Source organism: Mirounga leonina, unplaced genomic scaffold (assembly GCF_011800145.1).
Source record: "Mirounga leonina isolate KUSES-001 unplaced genomic scaffold, KU_Mleo_1.0 Mir_174, whole genome shotgun sequence".
NCBI classification, from domain to species: Eukaryota; Metazoa; Chordata; class Mammalia; order Carnivora; family Phocidae; genus Mirounga; species Mirounga leonina.
Genome location: NW_023270451.1, coordinates 43,083,526 through 43,099,406, shown reverse-complemented (window position 1 = coordinate 43,099,406; position 15,881 = coordinate 43,083,526). Strand labels below are relative to the sequence as shown.

Here is a 15,881-nt window from a genome sequence, read left to right as displayed (position 1 = left end):
AATTTGATTTCACTAAACATAAGGGTTTTCTTTTTTTTTTTTTTTTTAAAGCAGGGCTCGAACTCATGACCCAGACCTAAGCCGAGATCAAGAGGCATTCACTTAATAGCCTGAGCCACCCAGGTGCCCCTTCATTAAACATTAAGTTTCTAAAACTTACTATTTTATGTCTCAAATTTCAGTATAACCAGATTTTCCACTCTACCTTAAATGTGTTAACTTCACTAATCTCTCATGCCAAGTCTTACCTGCAGCCAATTGGTAAGTTTTATAAAAAGTCCTTTATTACCAAGATATTTATATATACAAATAGAAAACCTATGTCCCACATATATCTAAAACATTTTCAACTTATAAAATGTATATATTACAGATTTCAGTCTATATTTTCTAGATGGATTATACTGTGTTAAATACTGAATAGTAAAGATGTTTAAAACAGGTACACACAAAACTCATTTTATTGTGCTTCAGAGATACTGTTTTACAAAGTGAAGGTCTGGGATAATCCTGAATCAAACAATTTTTTTTTTTTTTTAAGATTTTATTTATTTATTTGAGAGAGAGAATGAGAGAGCACATGAGAGGGGGGAGGGCCAGAGGGAGAAGCAGACTCCCTGCCGAGCAGGGAGCCCGATGCGGGACTCGATCCAGGGACTCCAGGATCATGACCTGAGCCGAAGGCAGTCGCTTAACCAACTGAGCCACCCAGGCGCCCCTGAATCAAACAAGTCTATCAGTGCAATTTTCCCAACAGCATTTGCTTACCTCATGGCTCTGTATCACATTTTGGTAATTCTCTGAATATTTCAAACTTTTTCATTATTATCGTATTTGTTATGGTGATCTACAACCAGTGATCTTCGACGTTACTATTACAATTGTTCTGGAGTATCACAGACCACACCCATATAAGATGATGAACTTAATATACATGTTTTGACTGCTCCACTGACTGGCCATTACCCCATCTTTCTCTTCTTGGGCCTCCTTATTCCCTGAGACTCAACAATATTGAAATTAGGCCATTTAGGGGCACCTGGGTGACTCAGTTGGTTAGGCATCTGCCTTCAGCTCAGATCATGATCCCAGAGTCCTGGGATCGAGCCCGCATCAGGCTCCCTGTTCAGTGGAGAGCCTGCTTCTCCCTCTTCCTCTACCACTGCCCCTCCCCCTGCTTGTGCTCTGTCAATTTTTTTTCTTAATTTTTTAAAAAAGGGAATTAGACCATTTATTAAATCTACAGTGGCCTCAAAGTCTTCTCAAAGGAAAAGACAGCTCTCACTCTTAAAATCAAAGCTAGAAATGATTAAGCTTAGTGAGGAAGGCATGTCAAAAGCCAAGACAGGCTGAAAGCTAGGTCTCCTGCACCAAACCATATTAAGGCAGCAAAGGAAAGGTTCTTTAAGTTCTTAAGCCTTTTTTTTTTTTATTAATTAATTTATTTGACAGAGAGAGACACAGCAAGAGAAGGAACACAAGCAGGGGGAGCAGCAGGTAGAGGGAGAAACAGGCTCCCCGCCAAGCTGGGAGTCCGATGTGGGGCTCGAGCCCAGGACCCTGGGATCATAACCTGAGCTGAAGGCAGATGCTTAACGACTGAGCCACCCAGGCACCCCAAAAGAGAGGTTCTTGAAGAAAATAAAAGTGCTACTCCAGTGAACACATGAACGATAAGAAGCAAAACAGCCCTAATGCTGATATGGAGAAAGTTTTAGTGGTCTGAATAGAAAAATCAAACCAGCCACAACACTCTCTCAAACCAAAGCCTAATCCAGGACAAGGCCCTATCTTATCTTCAATCCTATTAAGACTGAGAGAAGTGAGGAAGCTACAGAAGTTTGAAGCTAGCAAAGGTTGGCTCATGAGATTTATAGAAAGCATCTCCATAAGAAAGAAGTGTAAAGTGAGGCCGCAAATACTAACGTAGAAGCTGCTGCATCAAATTATCCAGAAGATCTAGCTATGATAATTAATGAAGGTGGCTACACTAAATAACAGATTTTCCATGTAGATGAAACAGTCTTATGTTGGAAGAAGCCACCTAGGACTTCACAGCTAGAGGGAAAAGTCAAAGCCTGGCTTCAAAGGACAAGCTGACTCTTGCTAAGGGCCAATGCAGCTGGTAATTTTAAGTTGAAACCAGTAATACTCATTTACCCTCTCAAAAATTCGAGGCCCGTTAAGAATTATGCTAAATCTACGCTGCCTGTGCTCTGTAAACGGAACAAAGCCTGTATGATGGCACATCTGTCTACAACATGGTTTACTAAATATTTTAAGCCCACTGTTGAGACCTACCGCTCAGAAAGAAAACATTCCTTTCAAAATCCTACTGCTCATTCACAAAGCAGCTGCTTACTCAAGAGCTCTGATGGAGATATACAACAAGGTTAAGGTTGTTTTCATGCCTGATAATACAATATCCATTCTGCAGCCCACAGATCAAGAGTAATTTAGACTTGCAAGTCTTACTATTTAAGAAATACATTTTGGGTGCCTGGGTGGCCCAGTTAAGCACCTGCCTTCGACTCAAGTCAAGATTCCAGGGTCCTGGGATCAAGTCCCACATTGAGCTTCCTGCTCAGTGGGGAGTCTGCTTCTCCCTCTACCCCTCCCCCTGCTCATGATCTCTAATAAATAAAATCTTTAAAAAAAAATACATTTTGTAAGGCTGTAGCTGCTATAGGTAGTGATTCCTCTGATGAATCTGGACAAGGTAAGCTGAAAACCATCTAGAAAGAATTCACCATTCTAGATGCCATTAAGAACATTCACAATTCACGGGAATAGGTCAAAACATCATCAGCAACAGAAATTTGGAAGAAGTTGATTTCAACCCTCATGGATGACTTCCAGGGGTTTAAGACTTCAGTAGAGAAAGTAATTGCAAATGTGACAGAAACAGCATGAGAACTAAAATTAGAAGTGGAGCCTGAAGATGTGACTGAATTGTTGCAATCTCATGATAAAACTTAGATGAGGAGTTGCTTCTTACGGATGAGCAAAGAAAGATTTGAGATGGAATCTACTCCTCGTGAAGATGCTGTGAAAAGTGCTGAAATGACACCAAAAGATTTAGAATATTACAGAAATTTAGTAGTGGTACCAGGAATAAAAATTTAAGAAATTTTTAACTTTTCCAAAAAAAAAAATTAGATGAACAACATAAAAGCAACCACCCAGCAGAGTGCCCGACCTACAGTAAGCACTCCGTAAATGCCAGTTTTTGCACGCACAGTATATTATAGTGATTAAGAGCATAGGAAATAAGGTCAAACTGCCAGAAAAGATCACTTACTAGCTATGACTTCAGACAAGTTATTTCTGTTCCCTCCTCTTTAAAATGGAGATGATAATCTCAAAGGTCTATGTAATAAATAAGATAATCCCTCTAAAGAAATCAGCACAGTGCTGAGCACATTAGTATTCATTAAATGCTACCATTCGTTAATACCCAAGGACACACAGCCTTAAGGGACAGTGATATTGATTCTATGATATTCTCTCCCTCACTTCAGATCCCCCAATGCTTCACTGTCTCCTTAAAAAAAAAAAAAAAAAAAGCCCATCTGAAGTTTTTCCCCCAACAAAATACACCTGGTACAAATCATAGCTTGTGTTCTTTGTCCCTGACCATACAGTGATATTGAAAGAAGTACTATCTAGGGGCGCCAGGGTGGCTCAGTCGGTTAAGCATCTGCCTTCAGTTCAGGTCCAGGATCCCAGGGTCCTGGGATCACACCTGGTATTAGGCTCCCTGCTCAGCAGAGAGCCTGCTTCTCCCTCTCCCTCTGCTGCTCCCCCTGCTTGTGCACGCACGTGTGCTCTCTCAAATAAAATCTTTAAAAAAAAAAAAAATGTGTGACGCCTGGGTGGCTCAGTTGGTTAAGCATCTGCCTTCAGCTCAGGTCATAATCCCAAGGTCGTGGTATCGAGTCCCCACATCAGGCTCCTTGCTTAGAGGGGAGCCTGCTTCTCCCTCTGCCTGCCACTCCCCTCTGCTTATGCACGCATTCGCTCTCTGACACATAAATAAAATCTTAAAAAAAAAGATGTTAAATGGTTTGGTCCTTACTGTGTTTTCTCTTAAGTGAATCACAATAGCTCAAGACTATTCCTTATCAGTTGCCTATGATGGAACCTGCAAAGTATGCCTAACATACTTTGCTTCCCTTTATTGCCTAAGTCTGAGCAACTCTTCTCAAGAAAGTGGTTGATGGTGGTATAAGAAGTCACAGGTATCCCACGCTGAGCCCACGGAGGGACAAGATGAAACCCAATCTGAGTACAAAATATAAAACTATGCTTTAAATTCCTTAAGAAATGAACAATGGATCTTGAATGATCAATCTTAGGTCACTCTGGAAGGGACATGTCAGACATACACAAAAAAATAAATGTAGGGGTACCTGGGTGGCTCACTCAGTTGGGTGTCCAACTCTTGATTTCAGCTCAGGTCATGATCTCATGGGTCGTGGGACTGAGCCCTGCATTGGACTCCGCACTCAGCTGGGAGTCTGCTCGAGATTCTCTCCCTCTGCCCCCCACCATCCCCCTCAAATAAATATATCAAAATCTTTAAAAATAAATAAATGTAGGGGCGCCTGGGTGGCTCAGTTGGTTGGGCGACTGCCTTCGGCTCAGGTCATGATCCTGGAGTCCCGGGATCGAGTCCCGCATCGGGGTCCCTGCTCGGCAGGGAGCCTGCCTCTCCCTCTGACCCTCCCCCCTCTCATGTGCTCTCTCTCTCATTCTCTCTCTCTCAAATAAATAAATAAAATCTTAAAAAAAAATAAAAAAATTAATTAAATAAATAAATAAATAAATGTAAAAGTCTCTCAATCTGGAAAGATACAAAGTACTGGCTCCTTTAGGATAGGTATGGGGCTAAACTCCCACATGAAAATATAGTAAAGCAGGTCATAATGGAAGAAACCGTAGACATTTGGAAATTACGTAGGACCGTATGGTAAGAATAATAAACATCTAATGAAAAGAGTCAATAAACAACAAAGTGTCCAAGTCACAGCTTGTTTCTCTTTATTTTCCTGGTCACCTGGTTAGAATTTGATTGGAATTCAGATTTCAGAATTCAGACAGATTTCCATCCCTTAACACGCAAGGGAATTTGCCTTTTAATCTACAAGCAGCAAATGGAAAGAAAATTTTTACATTTAGAATAAGAGAATTTTAAAACAATGAAAAACGGCAGGCAGAATGACAACACTTAGAACAATGGAACAGTCAAAATTGCCTATGACTGTCAAAACAGTCACAGGAGCTACATTTGAATCCAGTGAAGAGGGTGTGTCTATATTAAGGAAGGAACCAAAGCAACCATTAACAGTTTAGTTTGGGGAATTATAATAGTACTGGGTATCATTCTTCTGTTACTAATGCAATAGCAAAACAAGAGCAAAAAAGGAAATGAATGAAACAAGGATAACATGGAAGGAGAAAAAAAAAAAAACACAAATGTGCCCCCCCTCTTTTCTTTTAGAGAGGGAGAAGGGGAGGGGGCAGGGTGAGTGGGAGAGGGAGAGAAAATCTCAAGCAGGCTCCACATGGAGCCTGTGCTCTGTGTGGAGACCAACATGGGGCTCCATCTCACAATCCTGGGATCATGACCTGAGCCGAAATCAAGAGTTGGACACTTAGACTGAACCACCCGCACCCTAATGTTCCCTCAAATAGGATTAACATTTCAGAAAAACATGTTGGATGAGAAGCACTGATCATAATGAAAATTCTGAGAGAGAATGTAAAGAACAGAAGGACATCAAGATTACCTAGTAAAACTAAGATACTATAGAGAAACCTTGACAGAAAGAAACATTAGGGAGGGCACACAAAGAGCACCTGTAAAGAGAGAAACAGAGTTCCAAAGGGGACTGATTTTGAGGGAGGGGCAAAAGGAGACAGACCTAAGACTTGAGAGTAGGAAAGGTACTGAAAGTAAATTTCCTGGTTATATATAAACACAAAACTTACAAAACAGTATAAAATGAGCCTATGGATTTTTAAAATCTAGAAAAATATACACCAAACTTCTTCAAAATTCTAGGTGCTGAACCTTTCTGGAGAAAGTCCTAAAACCAATCCTCAGCAATCTCTAATTCCCTATGACATTCTTCCACAGTAGCAAGACCAAATCATCTGCATACTCAAGCCCTCAACTCTTAACACATGACCTTATTCCTCCTTATGAATATACTGAAGCCATGAATGAGTTCCAGTCCAAATTCATTCACCTAATTGCTGACAAACCCCCACTGATTCTACTTACGGGTTTTTATTTATTATTTATGGATTATTACCCACAACTGACTCCCTTTTCTACTTTAAGCCTTATCTCACCTAGAAAATAAGGATAGTCTAAACATTTTCTTGGTCTCCATTCTCTTCTAATTTCAAGTTATCTTACTCAACCCTCCAAGATAAAATTGACCTTTAAACTTTATCACTCTCTGCTTTACTTCATCCCTCAGCCAAATATTAAAACAATCTATAACATGATCCAAACCAACCTTTCCTATTCATCTTCTAAAACGGATTATTTGTCCCACGCAAGTCAAATTCCTTAACACTTTCACAAACATACCACGCACACCTTCCCTTCACTCCTTCCCCCCTAGAGCTACTATCTGGGCACTTTCTCCCTGCTTGCCTTTCAATATTTTATCTATCAAAATCATCCTAGAGGACAATCTGCAGTACACCTAAGTGTTTTAAAACATGCAATGCAATAAGCAAGGCAATTCCACTTTATTAAACATGATTTTTGGGATGCCTGGGTGGCTTAGTCAGTTAAGTGCCTTCGGCTCAGATGATCCCAAGGTCCTGGGATCGAGTTCTGCATCAGGCTCTCAGTGGAGATCCTGCTTCTCCCTGGCTTGTGCTCTTTCTCTGACAAATAAAATCTTCAAAAAAATAAACAAACATGATTTTCTTTCTTGAGTCTTCCCATTTATTCTCAAATTTTTACCTGAAATTCCTATTGCCTGAAATTTCACGCCTGAAATTCCTATTGAGTTTTAAAGTATTATCCAGGCAATTCTACAATCCAAGGGCATTCTACACCATTGTATTCACGTATGTATTCATTTCTTAGAGAAAAGTTACAGTACTTGGAGTGCACAAGAGATAATAGTTTAGCATTACCAAAGCAAAAAATAAGCAGGCAATGACAAAAAAAATGAAATTACAGATCAACTCATAGAAAGCAGCCTTATATGGGGTACCTGTGTGGCTCAGTGGGTTAAGCATCTGCCTTTAGGTCATGATCCTAGCTCCTAGGATCAAGCCCCGCCTCTGGCTCCCTGCTCAGCAGGGAGTCTGTTTCTCCCTTTCCCTCTGCCCCTCCCCCAGCTCATGCTCACAGGCACTCTCAAATAGTCTTTAAAAAAAAAAAAAAGAAAGCCTTATATGACACACTGGTGAAGTTATTTGTTCTTGACATTATTCCACAGATGATGAACCACTCAAGAGTTTGAAACAAAAAGAAGATATGTTCGTATTTTCATTTTAGTTTACACAGTAGTTTGAAGAACAGACAAGGTGGTGGGGGACACAAGAATGAAAACAGGGAAGACAAGTGACCTATTGCAATAGTCTTGGAAAACGATAAGGAGGGCATAAAATTAGGGCATTGATATTACAGATACAAAAATACATAGGCAAGAAAATGGACAGAATTAGTGTTTGACTAGATTTGAAGGGAAAGTCATTAGCTTTTGCATTAGGCAATAGGCCATTAACTAAAAATTTTTTAAAAAGTAGTTTGAAGGAAAAAGGTAAACATTCATCTTCTTGAAATACAATTCATCATCCTACATACCTACATATGCAAAGACATCCCACGGCCCAAAATAAAAACCTACATTTTAGCCTACAACTGAAGGCCTCCATGGACCAGTCTGAGGCTTAATTCTATTATCATCTCCCTCCACTTCCCTAAATGAAGCTTATGTTCTAGTCAAAGTAACTTGTATCCATTAACATTCTCACCTCTGTGCCTTAGCTTATACCACTTACCTGCCAGAAATGCCCCTTCCTTGCTTCAATCTCATTTCCCTGCTCTACTCTTCTGACCCATTCTTATACAAAACACCTCTCACTAAGTTTAACTTGATACCCATATCTCACATAAAATTGTACTGATTTCATAAATATGTTTACCATGAATGTATCTCCTTTTTGGAATTTGACTTAAACAGTAAGTAAATAGTGACTCCCCTAACAGGCAAAATCAAGGAAGAAGGGATTCAAAAAGGAAATGAAATGTCATTAGATGCCGAAATTTTATTTGTCCAATAGTTTTTCGGCCCTCCTCACTCTAAAAGGTTGACTTTCACTTCTAGATACTTTCAATGTGCCTAATTCTAGCAGCTATTCTTATTTCTACTTTATTGTTTAACTTATACATACCAGACAAAATCGTATCTAAAACTTATTCTGAGGGAGAATCTAGAGGAACCCAGGAGAAAAGTTTCATTATTTGGACATTTATGACATTTTAGCTGTTCAAAGAAAACTTTTTAATTTTATTTAAGTAACCTTTTGAGCCCAATGTGGGGCTCAAACTCACGAACCCAAGATCAAGAGTCGCATGTTCTTCCAACTGAGTCAGCTAGGCACCCCAAGGACACTCTCTTATGTTTTATTCTCCACTATATTCTGAAGAGTTGAAATTGCCAGAAAATCTTTAGCACAGTGAAGCACCACCATAATGATCACCTCAATGTAATTCTCAGGCAAATATTAAACAAAATGACTAGCAAAATGTAAAAACTGGGATTCTTGCCATCAGAGTTACTATTTAGTCATGTAAAACAGAATACTCTTAAAAAAACGTAAGACAATATGAGCAATATTTAAGCAATGTAGGACAATAGAATAACATGGCTGTAGAGTCGTATAAAATTATAAATGACTGAAGAGACAATAAATGATATAGCAACTCAAAGGAAAAGATCTTTTTTCAAGTAATGAATGGAGAAAATAGAAGGAAAAAAAAGGTTCCAAGAAAGGTTTCACAGACCTTGAGTGACACAGAACCTTTTGATCATAGAGAGGCAAGTCTGGTGAACTGAAGTTCTCAATATTTGTTGTATGCTACCCTGCACTGTTAAATATTTCATGTTTACAAAACATTTAAGTTTACAACCGTAAAAAGGACCCTTAATGCAGAGTAAAGACAAGACTAATACAAGCTACTTATCAATCTGCTTAAAAAGAAAATAAAGTACCTACATGGAAGAAGTATGCAAAAAAAAGTTCTTACCTTGAATATACCAACCCAATCTTTTGGATGTGGATGGATATATGCAGTTAAGGTGTAATGACATTCCAGGTGTGCATTAGGAAGGTAACTCTTGGCCACATTTTGAAAGATGACATGGGCAAAGTTGGAAGTCTGCAAGGGGACTTCTTGAAAGGATGTCATTCTGAATCTGAAACAAGCAAATCATACAAGTTGAATGATACCAACTAACAAAAAACTTATACCTCAGAAAATACATAACACTGAATGCAAATTACATGAGCATTTGTATGCCATAATTATTAAGATACATACTTGGAACTCCTTAAAAACATGGTTAAATATAAAAATCCACAGAAACTGGGAAATAACAATTTCCAAAATGGCTCAGAAAGTCACATGGGGATTAAAAAATTTAAAAACCAAGATTCTCTCTCCCCTCTGCCCCTCCCCCACCATGCTCACACCTGCACACTCTAAAAAATTAAATCTTTAAAAAAAAATCTGCAAGACACAAATGTTTTCCATATTTTGTGCTCTACTTTTGAGAAAAAGATACAACTGAAGATTTACTCAAAAAAGCTATCTATAGGGCGCCTGGGTGGCTCAGTTGTTAAGTGTCTACCTTCGGCTCAGGTCATGATCCCAGGGTCCTGGGATCGAGCCCCACACCGGGCTCCCCGCTCGGCGGCAAGCCTGCTTCTCCCTCTCCCACTCCCCCCGCTTGTGTTCCTGCTCTCGCTAACTCTAATAAAAAAATAAAAAAATCTTTAAAAAAAAAGCTATCTATACAGTATCACACAAATTCAGTACAATTACTGATTATTGATTCTACACTACACATAAAAAACTATGACAATGTCCCTATGGTACTTGCTCCTAAGTCATCACGAAAATCTCTGTGATGGGAAAACCGGGGCCAGATTTTTCCTAACCAAATTAATTTACTTCACAAATCAATAAAGTCTCTACAGGGCAAGCACAGCAGTTAGTCTCTGCTCAATTTAAATATTAAGGAAGTCTTTATTGCTAAGAAGATCTAAGACAACATGCTTTCACAGTGTTTCTTTTGCTGACCTGTTTGAAATACTAAGGCAAATTTTTAAAGTTTCATAATAAACACTTCAGAAAATATCCACTTTTCTTCTGTATCTTCTCTGCTTCTGTTAAAGTACTGCTTTACTGAAACATAAAGAGACTATCAATGGTGAACCTGGAAGCCACTGTGGTAGAATGCCAGTCTGGTTGTCCCTTAGCTGCTCCCCAACCTGAGCTTCGCCAGGATTCCAAGAAGAGTGCATTCAGTAGCAATCCTCCTACACCTCTGCACTAACAAAATGGCTTAACTACCAGCAGCCCTATTTCACGGAAGGATTTAACTATCACTACATTTAACTATGCCAAAGCCTTCAATAAAATGAAAAGGTAGCACTTACTTACAAACACTGAGAACTCTTCCTAAAATAAATGAAGAGTTTTATTACTTTCTTTGAATTGTCTGAGCTAATTTGGGCTCATGGGGATGTCATGAATAAAGTCACTAATGATAATCTCTTTTCAAGTCAATGGCTTCATAAAGAAGGAAAAAATAACCGATTGATTCCAGTTTTGAAAAACCATTCACTAATGGTTATACCAGTTAAGAGAAACAATAAATCAATGAAACCAACCTCTAGCAGATCCAACCACCAAAACTAAGTCAATTAGTAATATTTTCCTACAAAGAAAATGATTTAGATTTCTCTGAGGAAAGCATTTGGTAAGGAGAAACTAAGGCTAGCTTAGAATGAGCTGCCAATGTTTTTAATTAAAAGTAATTTAAAAATGAAACTTTTTCTTAAAACTTGACATGTTTCCTAAAGTAAACTAAATCAACAAAGCTGTAATTATGTTTTATGTCAGTGAAATTTAAACTTTTGTTTAACCTCAACTACACAATGTTTCACAAATCCATAATCCGGGTGCCTGGGTGGCTCAGTCGGTTAAGCATCTGCCTTCAGCTCAGGTCATGATCCCAGGTCCTGGGATCGAGTCCCACGTCCGGCTCCCAGCTCAACAGGGAGTCTGCTTCTCCCTCTGCCTCTGCCTACCGTTCTGCCTACTTGTGCTCTGTCAAATAAAATCTTTAAAAAAAAATAAAAATCCATAATCCAACCTTACTTTCACTTCACTGAAAAGTTAAAGTAGAAAAATAGCAGGAAGGTATACATCTATGTATTTATGTATGAGGGACATGTGTGAAGACTTTTAACCTAATTGTTTACCAGTACATATAAACACATTTTCATTTTAAATATATTAACATGAAATTTCATTTTTAAACCTTCCCCCCAAAATTCAAGTTTTTAATAGAACCTAACATCAGACTTTAAATATACTCGATTATAAATCTTATGCATAATATAATTTGTGATCATCCTACTAACCTTTATTAATCTCTATCCAACACTTCAACCTTTTTAAAAATTTCAGTGAAATTTAACTATAGAAATGTTTTACAAGTCATTCCACTCTCATTACTAGTTTTTTAAACTTTTTTAAAAATTAAATTCCAGGGGCGCCTGGGTGGCTCAGTCGTTAAGCGTCTGCCTTTAGCTCAGGTCATGATCTCAGGGTCCTGGGATCGAGCCCCGCATCGGGCTCCCTGCTTGGTGGGAGGCCTGCTTCTCCCTCTCCCACTCTCCCTGCTTGTAGTCCCTCTCTTGCTGTGTCTCTGTCAAATAAATAAAATCTTTAAAAAAAAAAAAATTAAATTAAATTCCAATATAGCTTCTAGTCATAAGAAGTTAACAAGGGTAAATGTAATCTCAATGTAATTACATGAATCAACCCATTTTAAATAGTAAAACAAAATTTCCCATATAATTCCTGTTTCACTACTCACTCAGATAAAATGAATGAAAAGAGGAAACATAAAAATGCTGAAATTCACTGAGAATGTCAATTTATCAAGATGATTCAGACATTTATACAATATCGCGTGTGCACACACACACAGGACACACACAGCCCAGTGGGGAAGTAATGTGCAAAGTCACTGCATCACCTTGTGGTAATGCTTGGGAAGTGTAGCTTCACTAACATTCTAAAAACAAACTGCACCTCAGCTGGAGAGGAAACACAGCCCCCCCTACACAAAAAGGGAAGTGGAATCAGCTGTACTATACCAAATTTTGCTTCCCATTCTCTAAAGTACATCTCCAGAAACATGGGTACATTAAGATGCAAGCCAAGGCTAAGCAAAAATTTTCCACCCAAGAATTTAAAGAACCAAACACATTCAGCTGAGAAACAAAGTCTGAAATGCATATACATGATGCCTGCAGTGGCTTCTTCCATGTATCCTACTATATTTCCACAAAGGTCCAACATGTCTAGAGTTCCTTTGCATGTGCTATGCTGTAAACTTTATACTATAAAATCTTTGGTCTAAAATCCAATTTTGTTATTTGGGGGGTTCATCAATATCTAAGGAAAAGATAGTAATGTGCAGTGGGCACTTTAGTTAAGTAGCTAAAATAAATGGGGGGGGGGTGCAGAAGGTGGAAGCACTTTGTTATCTTTATTTCTTTCTCCTGGAACGTTTTCAAGCCCAAAACAAATCTGGCTTTTGTGGTAGTATCCTTCCAGTGGCTTCTGATACTCATTTTATTGGACCAGGCCAAAAATGTAAGCCTTAGTCAACTAAACCAGAAAATATACATACTAATTTTGTTCTGTGTCATGTGACTGTGGTGGCTGTATTTTTTTTTTTTTTTTCCCCAAAGGCCTTATGAAGTTAAAGATACTAAACTAATGGTAAGGGAAATATCCTGATGTCCAGGATTTGCTTTAAAAACTCCTGGGGAAAAAAAATGTACTGGGGGAGGTAATAAAACAAGTTTAGTAAAACGGTAGTTCCTTTTACTATTTGTTCTCCTTTTGTGTATAAGTAAAGATCAGTAATAAAAACTCCACGTATGACCTACCGCAATAGGAACACATGTAATGTAGGGAATGGCAAACTTAGCAGAAAGTTTTTAAAATCTTCAGTTAAAAGTACATGAACATTTAAAATTATCTCTAAACTTCAGTCTCATAGGGCACACAAATATCTGAAGGAAAAACTGACATTCTAACAGTTTAATTATTCATACTTTAGCTCAAAGACTACCAGCTGGTTTATAGAGCACAAAAATGTTATCTGCAATCTTTCTGGGAGGCAGAAGCAAAACCAACAATCCGTTAATTGACACTCTTAAAAACATCACTTATATCTAGATTTCTTCACAACTGAGTGCCACTACACTCTACCCAGATGTTACTAATACCACTTTTATTTACTCTGTAGATTGTTTTAAAAGGTGGTTTCTAAAAAGTTTAACTTGGCCCATATAATGAGGGAATTTTTATCTTTTTGTAAGGGTTTATTTGGGCCAAAATACACTTTAAAAAGCCAGAAGAGCATACACCCAATATTTTACTTACGGTAATATCAAAATTCCAAAAGAATAAAATCCAATAAATTTCGCGCATGTATTCCCCAAAATATTCCCCCAAAGAAGTACATGAACATCGTTAGGACGTTTCATAGTTAACATTAAATGGCTACAGCCATAACCGTAAACAGAGGTATGCAACTTAATGTGATGACGAGAAAACTACAATAGGATGTCCTCTGAAGCTGCAAAAAAATAAAGTTAAAAAAAAAACCTAATAAGTCATTTCTAACGTAATCAAGTAATTCTTCAAGAGATCGAACCCACTCTAGATAAGAACAAAACAAAGGCTTGGCGTCAGCCTTCTCTAGACATGAATTGTACTGTGAGGGGCAATCAGCCCCCTTTTATATTAACATGCTATTCAAAAATCTCTTTAAATGCTTTGGAACTGAGCACCAAAACTGTAATTACTGCACAGTCCGCGCTCAGTCTGTAGAAATTTTACAATGAGCGTAAAGCGGAGTTGAAAAGTTAAACTTTCCCCATCTAAATCCTTGTCATAAAAGCAATTCGTAACTAAACTGTGATGCCTAAAACGTAATATATGTAGAAAGCCAAATGCCACAGTGTTTTCAAACATAACTATTACAGAAAAGGTAATATAGGTGTATCAACAGTCACACACAACCCCACCCCCACACGTCAAACAAAGATTGCCCCAGGCGATGAGCGCTGGTCCGGACTAGCCCACAACTGGCAGACCTGCCGGGTGCTGGGTGGGGTAAAGAGGGAGTTGTGAAATCAAGAAAAGTTGCCTAAGCAAAGGGAGACGTGACTCTCCTCAGAGATCCCTCCGAACACTAAACGTAGGGGCTATCTACAAACATACCAAGAAAAGCGTTTGCTAGACCTGTAGCCCAGGTGAAGTACGCGATCCGGGAACCTACAGCTAACTCCGCCCCCTGCCCCCCAGACGTAGGCGGCGCAGTGAGTCTCCGCCTCTTTCTCCACAGGCGACACAAACCAAAACACCTGAGTTTCACCCCACCCGGGCAAACCCGAGTCTCGGACTCGACCTGTTTTCGCAAGCTAACCCACGCCAGGAGCACACATACTGCCCTCAAAACACACCCTAAAATTGGGCATCGAGCAAGATAGGTTCTTCTTCAGGGGTCCCCCGCGTCACTCGCCCCCGCCAAAGTGCCCACGTCCCACACGGCTCCCCCAAACAGCGAAGGCCTATCCCGGGGCCTCCCCGCCGTGTGGGGCGGCCACCCGTCGTTTTTTCCATCCCCACTGCTAACCGAAGTTGCCACCACCCCCGTCACAATCGTAGTCCAGGAGGAAAAGTTTGTCCTCGGGAAGGAAAGCATCGTCATTTGGCTGCATCGTCACCAGGAGATCATTCTCCAGACTGGCCAGGCCCCTAGACTCTAAGAGCTGAGGAGCGTATCACGGACCCCCAAAGAGCTCCAGCTGGGGACCGCCCCGCAAAATGTGCTGGGGCCGGCCGGGGAAGGCGCTTACCCAGCGAGGAGCTCCGGGACAGAGGGAACGTTAGAGAAGCTTCCGAGCTTGTACCGCCATCAGCCGCCGAACCTCTTCCGCCACCACAACCACCCTCCGAGCCAGCTGCACCTCCCCTCAGGTCAAAAAGCCGGCGTTGCGTCACTTCCGGCTGCGGGGCCGCCCCTTCCGCCGCCGCTGCCGCCGCAGCCACCGCGCGGAGTGGGCCCTGCCGATCGGCTGAAACATAGCGTCTGCACCCGTGGTTTTTTAAAACCTACCCCGCCCGCGGAGCCAAGAAGTCCAGGCCGACCTTTTACCTCCGCTTGGCCTCGCGGTAGTTAGTCACAGACCTAGTCGAGCAGGGTCCCTTTGGATTCGCATTTTTCATTTTTAAATTTTTACTTTAACCGGAAAGTTAGGTAACTTAAGTTAGGTTGGAAGGGTAGTCCAAAGGTATATGGACTATTACCATGTCATTGCCTGGATCTTAAAAATCTAAGTGAATCTATCTATTTTATACATCAGAAAGTAGGGAAACGATAGAAGTAAGGGAGCGGCCACATGGTTAGGGCTGCAACCCCTAACTCCAAGGCTCTTTCCCAACTCCCGGTCCAGTCCTGTGCTTGTTTAACTGTGAAATTTTGTTCACTAGAAGACCTCAGTTCTAGGAGCGTTTCAGTTCCAAT

The 15,881-nt window shown here is 40.0% G+C and overlaps 1 protein-coding gene across 2 annotated transcripts in view; it reads right to left on the bottom strand.

The window, feature by feature from the left end:
- Positions 1 to 15,332, bottom strand: part of TAX1BP1 (Tax1 binding protein 1) — an 85,009-nt gene extending 69,677 nt beyond the window's left edge. For both annotated transcript variants that reach the window (XM_035020804.1, XM_035020805.1), the window contains exons 1-2: positions 15,214 to 15,332; positions 9,287 to 9,455 (exon numbers count right to left, since the gene is read on the bottom strand). In XM_035020804.1, coding sequence (XP_034876695.1) covers positions 9,287 to 9,448 — 162 coding nt within the window. In that variant the 5' untranslated portion in view covers positions 9,449 to 9,455; positions 15,214 to 15,332. The remainder of the gene's footprint in view (positions 1 to 9,286; positions 9,456 to 15,213) is intronic.
- Between the last annotated feature and the right edge of the window lie 549 nt (positions 15,333 to 15,881).